This window comes from Phasianus colchicus, chromosome 2, assembly GCF_987193195.1.
Source record: "Phasianus colchicus chromosome 2, bPhaCol1.hap1.1, whole genome shotgun sequence".
In the NCBI taxonomy this organism is placed as follows: domain Eukaryota; kingdom Metazoa; phylum Chordata; class Aves; order Galliformes; family Phasianidae; genus Phasianus; species Phasianus colchicus.
The window spans coordinates 9,007,378-9,024,784 of NC_143437.1; the positions used below are offsets into that span (position 1 = coordinate 9,007,378).

Genomic DNA, 17,407 nt, shown 5'->3' on the forward strand with positions numbered 1-17,407 from the left:
TTCAGTATTGTTCTGACTGTCTCCTTATATCAACTGAGCTGTAAATGTCTGCTTCCGCTGTGAACTTTCAACCTTCAGTACCACTTGTCTTCTGTTCTCTTCCTTTTTGTTTATTATTTGTAGGGCTTTTTTTCCTCTCACGCTACATCATATATTTGCATTTTCATGTTATACTGGGTAGTTGCTGCCTTTTAACCATCTTTGGAAGAATTGAGTTCAGAGACAATTCGTTTCTTTTTTTTTTCACTGAACTCAAGTTGCAGTACATACAGAAACTCTTGGTTATTGGATCATTTATTGGTTATTCTATACATCAGATAAGTCCATAGCCTGTGGCTCACAGAACTTAATACCTTTTTGAATTTTTGAATTTTGTATTTTTTTGCCTTTTCCTAAAGATTTATATCCAAAATCACGTATGCCATCTTTTCTGACATCTGTTTCTTAGCAAAAAAATACGTTTACTAACGACCTCTGTTCAAAGCAAAAGCTGTTAGGCACTGTCCTCACCATTAAATGGACAAAAATTGGGATCCATACAATACATAATTTACAACTCAAGATTCACAGAATGGCACTCTTCACCTTTGTACAAAGGTTAAATTTACTTTCAGGCAACTTTTCCTGCTCTCCATCTTGGTAATGCTATACTATCAACAGAAGTAAAAATAAAAATAGAAAAATAAAAAGAATTTGAATTCAAGCACATCCTGTGGAAAAAGAATGATGTAGCCAGCTATGTTTCTAATTTTTAACTTTTTACTATATTAGCTCTTTATTAATAATCACCAGTATTTGAATTGTCATGTTAGAGTAGTGGTCAAGGTTGGTAAGAGCCTCTTACATTTTGTCTTTTTTTAAATTTTGCTTTTATTCATATTGACAAAATGAAGGTTAAGTATGAAAGCTTTTCAAGCATATGAAATATTGTACTGCTGTTCCTGACAGTTGGAAAACTAACAATTCTGCTTTAGTCACCAGGTAGGGCAATGCAGTTTTAAAGGTCTGTTTTTTTAAACTTCGGAAAAGAACATACCTGCACCTTGCCTCTAACTGAGCAGAAAGGCAGCTTGAGTGTCTTACTTCTGAAGAAAGTAATGTGGAAGTAAGGTAAAAGTGGAAGAGGACAGCAAATGCTTGTAAAAAAAAAAAATAAATCTCCATTTTGCGAGTAGTGCCTAATTAAATGCCTTCCAGTTAAAATTGCTTGGAAAATTGCAATATGTGATGTTGTTGGTTTTTCCTCAAGAAGAAATTTTTTTTGTGCTGTCAAAGTTGGTTGCTATTTCTTCCAGTGACAGAAACACATTTAGATACAGTTTTTTTTTATCTTGTTTGTGGCCAAGGAAGGAAACAGAAAGAATTTCTGAGCAATGGGAGACACTATACAAGTAACTTCCCCTTTCCATTCAAACTTAGTCAAGTCTTAACTTATATGTAAACGTAAAGGAAGATGAAGTTCTGCAGGCTGTTTAGTCAAGAAACCAATTGTCTAGGGAGGAAGATAACATTGCATGCCTCAAACATTTGTGTGTTAAAAGCAGAAGACAGGTCATGGGAGGTCTCTGAGAATATTTACTGTCTTGTGTTCACAACATTACATTTTAGCTTTTAAGATTGTGTCTCCACATCTAACTGGAATGCTCCCAGAAAAAGATGAAATCAGAAGCAGTGCCCAGCAATCCTGTGATGCATTTCAAGGGTAATTAGGACTGTAGAATGAGTTGCTGTTGCCTGTTTGATACAGCAAAAAACTTCAACTCCAGTGGAAAAATACCTTCTTAAAAACCAGCACTTAATGTGCAGGTAGCAGTTTTGGATGACTCCTGGCTGTACTCAGCTCACGAGTTGGCACATGTTCCCTATATCTTGGGTTCTTCAAGTCTATCTCGAACATAAGACCTTTCCAGATGACTTGCTTGCACTTCATTAGTTTGGATAATTTACTGGCTTCAGCCTGTAAGATTTTTATTATTAAAAATAATAATAAAGTGTGTGGCATTAATAATACTGCTACTGAAAAGAACCGTCTTGCCTGACTTCTGGACATTCATTCCTGTCTCCTTCCTTTGCACCCATGCTGGTGGTTCTGTAGCTTGATAACAAGCTGCACTGAAGAGTTGGTCCAGAAAAATGTTAATTTGGAGGGGGGCAGGTATGAATGAGGAAGAAGTTCTGGTGGTTCTTTCTTCTCTCATCATCAATACTAGCACTTTAGCTAGCACTAGCACTCAAAATAAATTTTGAGAGAGAATAGTGAGACTTTTGTACAGCATTGATTTTTGTTTGACTGGAGTGGTGTTTATGTAGAGCTTCTGCCCCTCTCTTGTTACATTATTAAGACCAGCAGGGAAAATTGGCTTCTGTGAATCACTTGTTGCACCATTATATGAATGTCACCCAAGGAACAGGTTTATGGAAGTCACTGCAGAGTCAACAATGTTTCAGAGGTTCTGCCATCTTGTATATGTTAGAGAGACCTCATTTGGAAACTGTTTTTCTGAATCTAACTCCGTCAAATTTAGTAGTCTTCTGTCTGAGGGTCACTTCAGTGTTCTCTCTGTAATAGTCAGAATCACAGTTGTATTGCTCCCTTGGTTTAGATGTTCTAGGAAAAAATTAATAATGCAAGGAGCATTACATGGATGTAATTGCATTATGAATATAGCAGAAGCTCTTAATGCCTTGCATACAAATCCACTAAAAGTTGGAAGCTGTTCTGTATGGTTCTGCTTGAGAAAAGATCTTAAAGGCAATAACCAAACAGATGACCTCTAAAAACAAAACTACTCTGTTGCAAAGGTACCTGCCATGGAAGGTCCTCGTGAGAATGCAGACTGCAGATGGCCTTTTTGCTATAAGCTGTTGTATGTGATGTGCACAATGGCAAAGCAATGAGAAGAATGCCATATTCTCAAACCTTTCTCAAAAAATGCATCATCAGGCAAGCCTAGTGCTTCATTTGGCTTCATTTTTATTTTTCTTTTTTAATTTTATGAGAAAACACGTAAGTAGGAGTAAGTAGAAGGATATCTTGGATTTACTGCTTGATGGTTTCCTACATCCCAGGCATATTCCTTCATAATGTATTTGTTGTATGGAGGTGGGGAAGTTTTATTTGTATCTTCTTCAGATTGACTGTTTTTGGGTAAATTCCTTTGTTTCGTAATATTTGAACTGCTGACTCTGGTACTGGATCATTATTATGTGGATAGTATGGGTTAGTTGAGCCACAGCAAAGCTAATAATAAAGAGCCAGTGTATCTGAAATACACTTAGTAGCTGTTTTTTGTCAATCTATAGCTTCTACCTGACACCAGGGTCAACGATTTATCTAGTTTTATCTTCAAAGTTTGATGAAGGGCACTTAAAATTTGAGATTTTTAAACTTTAAGTTGGAATCTTGCAAATGGCAAGTTGGCCATGTATTTTGATCAGAATTTGGACTGCTTAAATATGTCAGTAACCTTACATAAATCACTGTTTAATAGCAGCACCTGCAGAACAGTATCTTCAGGAAAAGTTGCCAGATGAAGTGGTTCTAAAGATCTTCTCCTACCTGCTGGAGCAGGATCTCTGCAGAGCAGCTTGTGTGTGTAAACGCTTCAGTGAGCTGGCTAATGATCCAATTTTGTGGTAAGTGAAAAGCTATTCCTCATTATCTAGAGAAATATAAGCTGTGCTGCATGAGATGCCAGGACAATGGAGAAAATGAACTATTGGTTAGGAACTGCAATTAGTTGCATTTAAACAAATTGTATTTCAATATCTCTGGTTTACACAAGCATTATTTGGTTACTTATGAATTTCTGATCAGGCGTGTTAAACAGTAACACTTCTGATTCTCTAGTTGTATAAATACTAGTTAAATAATGACTTTAAATGCAGTGATTCCTTCAGCAGCCACTCCTTCTGTTCTTCCCCTCTTTAACCTTGTTCATATTTCCATGGGGTTTGTATTTGACTTGAAAAGAAATGCATATCTTGATGTCAAATGCACGTTGGTCTGGTGTTACATATTTTGGGGTTTGGTTTGGCTTCTTTTTCTTTTTTTGCTTGTTTTTGTTTTAATGTTTGGATACTCTGGTTGTTTTCTGACACATAAGTTCACTCACCCTGGGGTTATTTAGAATGTGGATTAACAGGATCTAAATTAAAATTATTTAATAAGGAAAAGTAGTGTGTTTCTTATGCTGGGATTTGTTTTGTTCTCTGTTTCGAGGTAGAGATTAATGCTAATAACAGAGTTTGAGTATGGCATCACAGAAGTGCTCTTTTGTTTTGTCCAAGTGAATTTTGGTGACATTTTGTTAGCTGAGTTACATTTTCTAACATTCAGTGGCATTCTGTAAGGCTAGACCTAATGTCATTCAGCTCAGGCACTGCAACTATTTGTATTCTGATACTAAACAAAACAATCCAGTTGTTTTGTAGCTGGAGCATTATTTTCTTCTAGGCTTGTATAATCTGTCCAATGATGGAATGTTTCTTGAGATATGGTAAATCATTTGTTCTCTTTGAATGCATTTTTTTCAGCCTTCTTTTTTTTTTTTTTTGGTAAGGTGAAGAATTGGTGGCACACTTAATAGTGTTTTGTTGTACTTACGATAGCTTTCCTAAGTGCTAAAGCACTGCTGCAGTTAATATACAATTAGACACTGATTTCACAAGCAGTGTAGCTTAAAAGAAATTCTCCCGACGTTTCAGTTACATGTTGAGAATGTGACCATTTGGATCCTGATCAGAAGTTATTTCACAAAACCACGGAAGTCAGTCCAGTAGAGAAATTGCTTGGAAAGTGTTTAAGTGTTTGGTACTGATCTTTTTCAAATTCATTGTTATGAACTATGTCAAATGCTATCGGGGAAAGAAATATATGTGTTTTTAGTGCGGTGTATTAAAATGAAAGAGGAATGTGTAGTACGTTAATTTTCTTCTGTGATTGACACTTCTACTCAGGAAAAGACTGTATATGGAAGTATTTGAGTACACACGTCCAATGATGCATCCTGAAGCTGGTAAATTTTATCAGATTAATCCAGAAGAATATGAACATCCAAATCCCTGGAAGGAAAGCTTTCAGCAACTGGTAACAGTAGTATTAATTTATATTTCAATTTAAAGGTGATTTATGACAGTAAGAAATCTCGACTTCTGAAACATAGCTGACAATACAGCAATGATTTGGGTTTTGGAATTTAAAGTAAGTGAGATAGCGAGACTAAGGAGATGAGGAGAGATTCCTGTGTTGTTATGCAATAGGTGAATATCTGAAGTTATTTCTTGATTTCAGCGATGTTGTAATCAGGTATATTAAACGTGTGCATGCTGATTTAGAGATTCATACACTTCTTCCTCTAGCGAAAGAAAGATATCACTTGGGCTTAAATAGTGATTTACAGCTGACATGATTGGAGTTAAGCAGATTACTTTAAAGGCATGTGATTGAACCTCTAATCTGAAGTATCAAAACACTGTAGGAATGTCTGGGTATGATATTTGAAAAATGTACAAGAGGGAAATAAATAAAATAGCAAAATTGATCTGTTAGACAATGTGATGTATATTTGTTTTTAAACTTCAGAAGTTCATTAACTAAAACTTGGCATCTTGGTTCAGTACTAAATCCGATGTGAAGGTGTACAAGATTATTTTTTTTCACCATATAAATGCAATTTGTTTTGTGGTAAGCAGCTACAATCAAAATATGGAAATAACAGCATTGTTTGTGGAGTACATAAGGTACACAGCTTTTATTGTCATGTTTCAGTTCCTTCATAGGCCTTTGGCTTTGTAAGCAGGCTGAGCTCTTGGTTTAGCTGGTCACTCTTTAAAGATTCAGACTGTTTTTGGTGCAGCCATTTACAATTGAGTGCCTGATGTGGGAAGTCAAATATGATACTTAGATCCTGAAACTAACTGAAAATAGCAAATAGCTTGTTAAGTGATAAATAGATCACTTATCTGTACATTCAGATGTCTGGCTGTGCGTTCAGCTCCACCTGTCTGCAACTTATCATAAACTGTTTTCCCTGTTTCAGTACAAAGGAGCGCATGTAAAGCCAGGTTTTGCTGAACACTTCTACAGTAATCCTGCAAGATATAAAGGAAGAGAAAATATGTTGGTATGTTTCTAAGCAGTTATTCTTAAGAATATTTATGCATCTCTGCATGGATGTCTCTCTGAACTTCTCCCTTTTCTTCCAGTACTATGATACCATTGAGGATGCTCTTGGTGGAGTTCAGGAAGCTCATTTTGATGGACTTATCTTTGTTCACTCTGGTATATATACTGATGAATGGATATATATTGAATCTCCAATCACCATGATCGGTGCAGGTATTTAAACTGAGAACATTTTTGTCTAAAGGCATGACTTGCGTTAACTACTGCCTTTGTTACAAAGATATTCTGGTGTATTAAGTATCTGGTATAAATGCCAGTCTTTCTTCATGAGCCTAGTGAAATAAATATTTTCTGTACAAAAAATTGTTAATGCTTCAGACCAAAGTACCATCATCTGCTTGTTAGTTCTAGAAATAACTTTTTATTTTATTAGGAGAAAAATTGAATTTGTCAGGAGATATATTCAGTTAGGACTCCAATTGAAATTTTCAGGTGGTTCATATGAAATTTGTTTATATATATAACTTATCTCCAGAGTAGAACTCAGCAGTGGGAGCAAGACCAAATTAGTATCTGTCCCATTTTCTTCAGCATTATAATTTCATCTTGAGGAAGGAATGAGAACATCTAGTAGAAAGATTCTGAGACTAGAGGTTCTTTCTCTGTTCATCTCCCAACTGTTCCTCTAAAAAAGAATCCTTTGTGGAGAAGAAAATAATCTATTCTGAATGTCTTGGGGAGTTAATACACAATAATTCACCAGTCTGCAAATTGTGGTGCTAGAGTAGCTGTTTGCTTCTTTGTTCTTATTGTGAGCGTACTAATCCTGAGTAGCACAATCGACTGGTAAGAATTTAAATTCCCTTTGTTTGGTAGAAATTTTTGTTAAGAGATCTTGAACTTCTTGCTTCTATGGTGACCATAAGTCATTTTCATCTCTGTGCATTTTTTTGAGATTAAAAATATATGTATATCTCCTAAAGTGTTTATTTGTTCTGACTACCAACTGTCTTGTTCCAGAGTGAATCTCTTTCTGGCACTTCCTGCCTGGGTGTTGTAATCTTGGAGAGAGAACTGTTTTGACCATATGAGGCAGATAGTTCCACTGTTAGGCTTAAAACTGGCTCCTGCAGATCAGCAAGGTGCATCTGAATTACTGTGTTAGTTTGTCAGTTCAGGGCTGTGCTAATAGTACTGAGTGTGCTGAACTTCCCACTTACAGTACGTAGGTTTGTTATGGAGAGGTTTTGGAGCACAAACTGAATTCCTTTTGGATGAGACTAATCTAAGACATGTTCCTGGAATACACTTGCTGCACTCTAGCAGTCTGCGTGCATTCAGTCAAAGGGACCAGGCTAGGACTAATCCAGAGTCACAGTTGCTTCTTCCCTGCCTGTTCTGCAACAAACATGGTGTGGGTGTCAGCTCCTCAGCACTGACGCGTTTAACTCTGTAGTTCCACTCCTGGTATGTTGCAGTGCTTGCCAAATGCAGGCACAGCCTTGGAGATTTAACAAAAATACTGACCTGGCTTCTGTTTCAGTTAGAGGGTGACAGTAATAGATACTAGGGCAAGAGTCATACTCTTTCAGTGTTTAAAATCCAGATCAGACTGGATCAGCACTGTTCTAAGATATTTTATATCTCAGTTTCTAGATGAAATTTGGAAGGACATCTTTGATACCTGTTTACACTTCTGCATACTCTCTGGTTTCTCTCAAGAAAGACCCTCTGTTACAGTAATTCCCTTTCCCTGGAATTATCTTCAGTTATTCAGAAAATCAATTTTATATGCAGGTCTTGGAAAGCAAGAGATCTGCATTGTGTATTTTTGTAATTGAATAGCTGTCTTGGGGAGCAAAATCTCCAAAAGTGAATCAGAAATACAAGATGTATTTGTTTCGGTTTCTGGCACTGCTGTCTCTTTCCCTTGTCAGACTTCCTACACTAAATGGTCAGTGTCTTTGTAGAGGGAGTCAATCTTAAATTGTCCAGAAAAGAAAACAAGTTAATGTGAAGCGCTAAGCCTTAGAGATCCTTCTCTTTCCAGTTCAGTCTGTGCTTTTCAGAATGGTAGGGCCAAAACTCTTTTTAATTTGAAATCAGTCTTCTTTAATGATTTCTTCTGTGGACTTGTGAAGAAATGCAGCATTTCTAGAAAGGCATACCTCAAACTCCGAAGTTTTGTTTTCTCAAATAAGAAAAATGCTCTTACGGAATAGGGTCTAGTATTTGATTTCTTCTGTTTAATTTTGGTGTTTTATTTTGTTGGATTTGGGTAAATGAGGGGGTTTGCAAGGAAGGCTTTGAAGAAATTATCATAGTAATAATATCAGAGTATCCTGGGTTGGAAGGGACCCACAAGGATCATTAAGTCCCAACTCCTGGCTTCATACAGAAACTAACTGAAAATTAAACCCTATGACTAAGAGCATTGTCTAAACACTACTTTAACTCTGGCAGGCTTGGTGCTGTGACCTCTGCCATTGACTGACTAGCCCCCAAATATTGTTGGCCTTTTTGGCCATCAGGGCACACTGTTTATTCATTCAGCTTGCCATCAACTGAAACCTCCAGATGCCATTCCACAGGACTGCTTTGCAGCCTCTCATCCTCCAGTCTGTTCATTCATCCAGAGTTGCTCCATCCCAGGTATGGGAATCCAGCCCTGCTTTTGCTGAACTTCCATGGTTGGTGATTGCCTAACACTCTTAATTTGTGAACATCTCTGCAAGGTCTTTACTCTTCAGGGATTCAACAGCTCTACTTAATTTAGTATCATCCGCAAACTGGCTTTGTTTGTATTTGAATCCTGCATCCAGGCTACTTTTAAAAACATTAAAGAGAACTGCCCCTAAAGTAGATCCCTGGAGAACCCCACTGGTGCCTGATGTAACTCAGCTTACTATAACCATTTGAACCCAACTCATATTATTTACTTGGCTAGCAATATGCTGGACATTTTGTCCAGGATGCTGTAAGAGAAAATACCAAAAGCTGTGCTGAAATGGGAAAAAAATAAAATAACAATATATACTGCCTTCCCTTGGTCATCTAAGTGGGTGACCTTGTCATAAAACAAATTATTAGTAATGTGGCTTATCTAAACTATCAAGTAGGAAGCAAGAGTAGAAGTCCTGTTCTGATGCATCTAGTTCAGTGGACAGAAATGCCTATTAACTTCTTAATAAATAAATATTTTTTAAGATTTGGAGGGGTGGACATGGGAGAGAAGTAGGTGAAGGGGAGTCAGCTATATGCAGGAGTGCAGGCCTTCTGTGGAGTTCTCACGTCACTCAAGATGGCAGAACTCCTCTTAACTGCTTCAGCAGTTATCCATATATGTATCTTTATCTGAAAGTCTTAATTGATTTCTTTTTTTGCCCTGTATTATGGGAGATAGGGCTTTCATTTTCCACTTGATTTAAATAATGTGCAGAAAGTGAAAAGGGAATTATTGAAGTATTTTTCCAGTAAAGGAAAAACAGTGACAATAAGAACAATAACTGTAATTTTAAGGATAGTAAAATCTAAAATGGTGAGGAATGTCAAGTTAAATACTTTTTGTGTTCAAAAAGGTCCTTTCATAGCCTGAACTCCTTTTCAGGTACCTGTTCTGCATCTTTGAACTGGAAATACATTTGACAAATTTAATGCTGTGTTGTTAATTATGGATTTTCTAGAGTTCGGAACCTAGGAGGATCTCAGCATTTTGCCTGTTATGATTGCAGAGGGTCTTAACAATTATTTTCTGCAGAATCTGGTGTTATTTCCTGTTAATGCACTGAAAACTGAAATCATTTCATGCATTTTTAGGAATTAAATAACTCTGATGCTACATCCAGTTAATTTTTTAATTGTTTTAACTAATTTATTTTTAAAAAATGGGCAGTCTTATTTATAGGTTTTCTGTTAAACTGTTTCTAAAGTAGTTTCATTTGGGGCCATTATACTGTAGTTGAACTGATCCTATGGAATGTTGACTCTCTTAGACTTGGCAAATGGACTTCTTTGCTTGATTATAAAATTAATGGCCCTTTTCTTTGTCTTTTCCTGTTCTTATATTGGTTTATCTTTTCTAAGGCCATCTGAGCCAAAAATTGAAATAGAGATATTTCTCTGAATAATTATTTTGTGAAGATTCAGTAAGTTGGAGCATAAAATTTCTTTGATTCATTTAAAATGAAAGCAGTGCTGAAACAAGTCCCCTTCCCTTTTAAGCCTTTTCCTGGTGGATCATCTGAACATACTGGTCTTACTAATTGGCATGTTCCATAATGGGTGTTCTGGGACCACCCAAACTCAGACCTGTAAGTTAACTCTTGTGCTGAGAGGAAGGAGATACCTGTAGTGAACAGCACGTGAGTGCACGGCTGTGTATACCAGTGCGTTTACACCATGGTGAAAAAACATCCAGTAGATATGTTACCAGGCCACACAAAATTGTTTTGTACAGTAATACAAAGCCTCTTTTAGTTATTGTCTGGTAGTGAGCGAATAGTGGTATGAAGAGCTAGACTACCTTAAAACATTTGCTGTAGTGAAAGCAGAGATCTGGCTTTTAGATAGTGAGAACAAGCTGGATAATGATGTAAATATTGCTTCATTCTGACTGGCACCTTTCTGCCTGAGTGATAAAGAACAGGACATACCACTTGTCTCTTCTCGTGTCAACAGACAACAGAAAAATCTGCTGGTGAGAAATCCTGTGCATAGGCTCTTCAATAAAATAGAAAATTGAGGGCAAATCTGTCTGTATTTGCATATCTCTTGTTTCGAAATTGATTGCAACTCTCAGCCATTCCCATAACTTATTTGCTATAATTTGTGAAACTTGAATGTTTGCATTTCATACATTGAGGAAGGATTGCTCTCGCTTGCATATTTAATGTGCAGTTTTGAATTAAACAGTCTCTTGCTTGTGAATGAGTATCACTGTAAATTTACACCATTCTTAAGACTGTTGTTAACTTGTGCTCCCTCTGCTGGCTTTTGCAGTACATATGTAAGAGTGTTCTGCCTTTGGCTTAAGGATGAAAATATAGCAGAGCCTTGCTGTTAATGTGGGAAATCAATCTGTGGATTAAGGGAACATGGAAATAAACTATTTTGAAACCTTCAGAAATAGAGCTCAGTCTTGTTGTACAAGATTTTCTTGTAAATAATAATGAAGAAACCACTTCAGCTCTGAGAGGTGTTGAGAGTCATTGCTGATTACTGAGGTCATAAGCAGATTACTAATTTGTTGTATAAATTGGTTTAAATTAGTGATGAAATGTATGTATTCAGGTTTAAGAAAAGAGTTTAAAATACCAACTGGGCTATATTTGGTAAGAGAATTACAGTGCCTCTAGACTAGAACCTGAGTTTGTTGAACTGTGCAGTTTTTATACAGAAAGCGTGCTGGTATTTTGCAGCTAGTGGTTTTTTTCCTTGTACAAATGTTCAGTTTGTACCTTATTTTAATGAGGAGTTATTTTTCCAGATATTCCAACAAACTAGAAGTCAGAAAAACTAGCTCTGTGTAAGAGAAGATTTTCTTATGCTGCTAGATGTTGAATTGGTACAAGATTGTTAGACTACTTTTTTCATCAACTTTGAAATATTGATGTGATACCAAGATTTCTATGTTCCAGAAATAATGTTCATTTTCTTCTGTTGTTGCCTTGAACAGAATTCTTTGAGGACCTTTTTTCACCAGCATATGCTAAAAACTTAGATTTCATGTTTTGCAGCTCCTGGAAAAGTAGCAGATAAGGTTATAATAGAAAACACTAGAGATTCCACCTTCGTTTTTATGGAGGGTTCTGAAGACGCCTATGTTGGATATATGACAATCAGGGTAAGCATCTGAAACTTGAGTGGAGCTTTTAATAATCTCATTTTAGTGCCTGAGCCAATAGATAAATACTTGTTTTCCTTTTTCAGTTCAATCCTGATGACAAATCTGCTCAGCACCACAATGCACACCACTGCTTAGAGATTACCGTGAACTGCAGTCCAATTATAGATCACTGTATTATTCGAAGTACTTGTACAGGTTGGTGGGCTTTTGATTGTTTGAGATTGACATTGCTTAACGCTGACTAATCTAACCAGAGTGCGTGAAAGCAGCACACAAATTATGACTAATGTTGACATGTTTCTTTTCTTTTTTTTGTGCAGGTATTCATTACAGAGCTTTAAACTTCTTTAACTTTTAGTGACATTATTACCAAGATATGGGTCCAGAACCTTTGCTGGCATGTATGCTTGGCCTTCCATTTGAGTCACTGTGGACTCATTGGGCAGTTAGTTTAAAACCAGAACAGGAGAGTTTTTATATAAAATTTATTTGTTTCTGGTTTGCATAATTGTAGCTGGCAGGAGACAGCATTTGAAGGGGGCATATGTGGGTCTTTTACGTTAGATTCATTACAGCGTGCACTGCTGGAATTTGATGACATTAAAACTGTTTGTGAGCTATAACTCTTATGCTAAGTTCTCTTTCCTGTCAGGAGTGGAAAGGATTTTATGTGTGCTAAGTATGAGTTGCTAGCTATACTGACAGAAGAAATACATGATGTGAATGGTTAAACACTCGTTTCACTATCAGAGATGATGAGAAATTTAACCATCAGTAGAATAGGATTTGGAAAGAGGGTCAGAGGCAGTGAAGGTCTGGGAGGCATTGTGACAGTTACAGGCACTGGAAACAAGACATGGCAATTCAAAAGAAGACGTTCAAAAACAAGCAGATAAAGTATAGTTGGAGAATCAGAAAAAAGAGGTGAAGATGAATGGAGATACTGAGTCTTTGCATGGAAACCACAATATAAACGCTAGATATCTAAGTTCAGGTGGTGAAGTGGAATGAATCTACATAGCAGGCTGTCCATAATTGTTGCTCAGCTCAACACTGAAACAGGGAAATTAGGAGATCTTCAGCTAGACATAGACTATATTTTTCTGGTGCGAACAGGAAATCCTCCAGGGAACTGTAATGAGAATAGTGGAAGGATTCCTTTGACTGTGCCTCATAGAGGCTCTCACATGCTCTTTCTTAGAGATTTCAAGTTGTAAAACTCTACCACAGTTACAAATAAGGCAGCTCTGCTTCGCATTGCCATCTGTTTTATAGGAGACAGGTAGCTATTATGGGAAAGTGATAAGATATGAAGAAGGAAGGATAGCTAGCTACTCTCAGTATCTTGACTTCTTTAATTTTACCTTTTTTAAACTTAAATGCTGGGAATTACAAGGATGTGAAATGAGTTTGTTCTTTCTATTCATCTGCATAATATTGGGGACCCCATGAATGGGAGGGAATTAAAATAATTTATTGGACTACCTTAAACTTCCTTTGAAAAGCAGCTTAAAGAGCTGCATGGTTTCATATTGGAACATGTTTATCTGTAAGCTAGTAGGTCTTGATGTTTTTGTGAAAAATATTTGTAAAAGTTGTTTTGATTTTTCCTGGCCACTGTTTGTTATGACAAGCCATTTCTGATAATTTTGGACTTTTGTCCTCTTCAGCCCACTGGATTGCTGAATTTTGGCTGCACTGTGTTTGTTTCTCTGCTCTGAAGTCAACATTTCTGGTCAATTTTGGAGGGAGTGCGTAGGCTGTACTGTCAACGCTTATTGATTATTAATTTTTATTGACTTTTTAATTCTACCAAGCCTTGCTATAACCTACTCAGGAAGTATTGAGTGCATGTAAAAAAGGTAGGAAGAATGGCAGTCTGCCAAAAAAGGCATTTACTGTTTCCAAGTCAGTGGCATCTCTGAAATATTGATCCATAAGCATTCAAAAACTCTCTCCTCGCACATGCTTGATACCCTTTCTTTAGATCTCCTAATTGCATTAAAGCATCTTTCTACACTGTTATATGTAAAGTTCTTAATGTATGTAATATATCTAGATGGGAGCTGTATGAGTAATTTCAGCTGAAGGTCTCTTACTGCCAGTCCAAAGCATCTTTGAAACGAAGTTTAAGTGGCAAGATTCCGAGTCCAGATATTCTGCATTAATTTCAGAGGAAATCTGTATTAGTTCTCATCTCGATAGGTAAAAACAGACATTGATGGAAGAGAGCCTCATTTATTTATTCAAGTGTTGCTCAAGTGTATGCAGTTATTATATTCTGGGTTAAGAATAAATAAATAAAGCCTGAAACAGTAATATATGTGCTTAGTACTCTTGAAGTACCAATTTCACACAACAAATAAGTCCACTGAAGTGAGTCAGAATAAAGATTACATTTTTTAATAATGAAAATGTGATAAGAGCAATACTTCTAGAGCCTTTTATTGAGTTCCCAAAAATGCAGAATTAGCTACCAGATAATACAAGTAGGCAACAAGTAAGAATTCCCAGAAACTGTAGTAAATCCTTCCCCTCAGCAGAACACGAGCCTTTCATTGAAATGGGGATTCTTTCCTTCTGAGGAGAGGAAGGCCCTGAAAAACAAGAGGACAATTGAGTTAGAAGAACTTAACTTGGAAAGAGGGCTTCAGTAGTGATGCTGGTCTGTCATAGATAAAGAATTTGAATGGCAAAGTGTTGTGTAATTTTTGTTCCATATTTAATGAGAACAGGTAGGAATGATAAATGTGCTTGTACCCTAGAGGGATGGTGAAGTATGTTCCACTCTGACAGTAAGAGTTGGATGAGGTTAAACAGCTGTAAAAACAGGCCTTCTAAAATCACAAGGGCTTAAAAAGCACTGGCCAAAATGTCTTCTGGACTCCTATTATGTATCAATAGGAACTTGAAGCCTGGGTTAGGTGATGTATGACCCTGTTGGAGCAGATGGGAGGGGGCAGGAATAACAGGAACTAAACAGGATGAAATATGGCCTGCAGTACTACTTATTGATCCTACATGGAATGAGATAGTGAATGCAGGGTTTGGTCAATCCGTAATTAAAATGTATTAATCGAAGGAAATTTATGTCTACTTACGGATAACTTTTAATGGTTGCATTACACTTAGTATTCTTGATAACTTTTTTTGAAGAAGGTAGCAGTCCCAGTATAAGTGTGTGGATCCTTGAAAGATAATTGACTTCATCTTGCACTACTTTTAAACACTTGAATTCCACAAAATCAACAGAGCACACATCAAATTTTAAATAACTCAGATTTTAAATAAATCAGATTTTAAATAACTTGTAGGGTTGTTATTGTGGGCTACTTTGTGGCTGTTTCAAAGATGGCCACTTGACTTTAAGCCATGAACATTGTCAGTGACTTGCAGAGAAACAAAACATGTACTGATGGAATTTGTAAATGATGATGATTTAGGGTGTTACAAATAAGGAGGAGGATGAGCTGCTACACCCTTTTTGGAAGATAACTCTCATAATGTTTGTGTTAATGTGGGTAAGTGCAAGTAACTAGGAACAAAAGCCTGTTGTTGTGTGTAAGTGATAAACCTCTATCCTGGGAAGCTGTATTCCTGGGAAAGCTCTAAGAATTACTGTAGGCAAAGAGCTGAATATGAGCTTGTCATGTGGCCAGAAGAACCAGTGTGAGCCTTCACTGTATCTGTGGGGATATTGAGGAGGAATAGAGATTGTATTCCAGTTCTTCTTATTCCTGGTTCAGATCAGGTCCTGGTGTCCATAACAACATAATGAAATGTTAGGAACAGTTCAGTGAGAAGTCCTGGAAGGTAAAGGAGAAGAATGCATTCATCATGAAAAATACACTGACCACAACTTGTTACTTAGTGAAGGAGAAGGCTGAAGGAATGCATTACTTGCACTAAATTCATCCATTCATTGGTTCTCTTTATACTAATGTATCCATAACCAGTAACTGGAAGCTGGAGTTGGAGCTGGAGAAATTCAATTGAAAAATTAAAATGTAAATTAACAGGGTAATGAGCCTGTAACTAGCTAATAAGCTTTATGGTCTTTTCTCAGTTGTTGGAAATCTTGAAATCAATATTAAATGTATTTCTAAAAAATATGTGCTGAAGCTCCAGCTACAAGAATTGAAGCAGGAATTAATTCAGGGAATCCTTACTGTCTGTTCATAAGGTTAGATAAGACAAAATAATTTCTTCAGGATTTAAAAAAAGAAAGCATAGTCTTTGTGGTACTATACTTGAAGATAATATGAAAGCTTACTAATAGGGCATGTGCTGGCTTGCTGATTTAATGGTGTTTACTTGAGGGGAAGGTGTGCATTATGTAGGCCAAATAACGCTTAGCTGAAATCTTACCGTTCAGAAATCACTGTAAATGTGCCACTGATTTTAGAGGGAGCAGAGTTTCATCCTTCATGCAGTTAAGAGAGTTGAGCTGAGCTGATGAATTCTCTAGCAGTTTTGAGCCCTAGCAGCCTCAGGTTTGTTGTCTGGGTAGTAGTGTAGTAGTTGAAATCATCCAAGGGACTGCAGCAAGGAGCTTTCAAATTCAATTGGGCGTCTTGTGTATGGTTCTGTACTTCATGCCTGTCTCCTGCCTGTCTTGAGCACGACTTTGCATGCTACAAAATTGTGGTTTGGTTGTGCTCCTTGATGTGGTGCGTTACGAAAGTTACAATGAAATGAAAATAAGGCAGCGATTATCATTAGAATTTTATTGTATTCCTGTGGTCCTTTGTCTGTCGTAAGCCATTGGCATACAGTGGGCCTAATGTGGGGAAATCACTGAGCGAGAGCTTTCGTAAACATGAGTTATTATTTCAACCATTGTCAGTCCTGGCAGTCGTATGCGACTGCACAGCTTGGAGAAGGGATTTTGAAAAGCAACTCTTAGTTCAGTTTTTGCATCTGCAGAATGATGACATGGGTGTTTTTCTGCCAGTGGCTTCCAGGGTTTGGCACTGCGCATGCCTCAGCCTTTAAAAATATCAGTTCACTCTTAACTTTTCTTGCAGCGGCGCTGCCAGACTATTTATAAATATGCTGCGCTCTGACACTATGGTAACTGTTCTGTTTTCTTCCAGTTGGCTCTGCAGTATGCGTTAGTGGCCAAGGAGCTTGTCCTACTATTAAACACTGTAACATCAGCGACTGTGAAAATGTTGGGCTTTATATTACAGACCACGCACAGGTATTTTCTGTCAAAATTTCCTTACTTTGATACAGTTGTTTACTGTTCCCGATTCCCATCTTAATTTACCTTTTCTATTTCCTAGGGAATATATGAGGACAATGAGATCTCCAACAATGCATTAGCAGGGATTTGGGTTAAAAACCACGGAAATCCCATTATCAGGCGGAATCACATTCACCATGGACGCGATGTTGGCGTTTTCACTTTTGACCATGGCATGGTAACACTT

At 37.0% G+C, this 17,407-nt stretch overlaps 1 protein-coding gene across 6 annotated transcripts in view; it reads left to right on the forward strand.

The window, feature by feature from the left end:
- Positions 1-17,407, forward strand: part of FBXO11 (F-box protein 11) — a 65,097-nt gene that overhangs the window by 34,175 nt on the left and 13,515 nt on the right. For 5 of the 6 annotated variants that reach the window (XM_031598856.2, XM_090134703.1, XM_031598874.2 and 2 more), the window contains exons 4-11: positions 3,492-3,636; positions 4,960-5,089; positions 6,042-6,125; positions 6,208-6,340; positions 11,863-11,969; positions 12,056-12,167; positions 17,069-17,175; positions 17,261-17,398. In XM_031598856.2, the coding sequence (XP_031454716.1) occupies positions 3,492-3,636; positions 4,960-5,089; positions 6,042-6,125; positions 6,208-6,340; positions 11,863-11,969; positions 12,056-12,167; positions 17,069-17,175; positions 17,261-17,398 (956 nt within the window). The remainder of the gene's footprint in view (positions 1-3,491; positions 3,637-4,959; positions 5,090-6,041; positions 6,126-6,207; positions 6,341-11,862; positions 11,970-12,055; positions 12,168-17,068; positions 17,176-17,260; positions 17,399-17,407) is intronic. The other variant, XM_031598866.2, reaches the window with a different exon arrangement.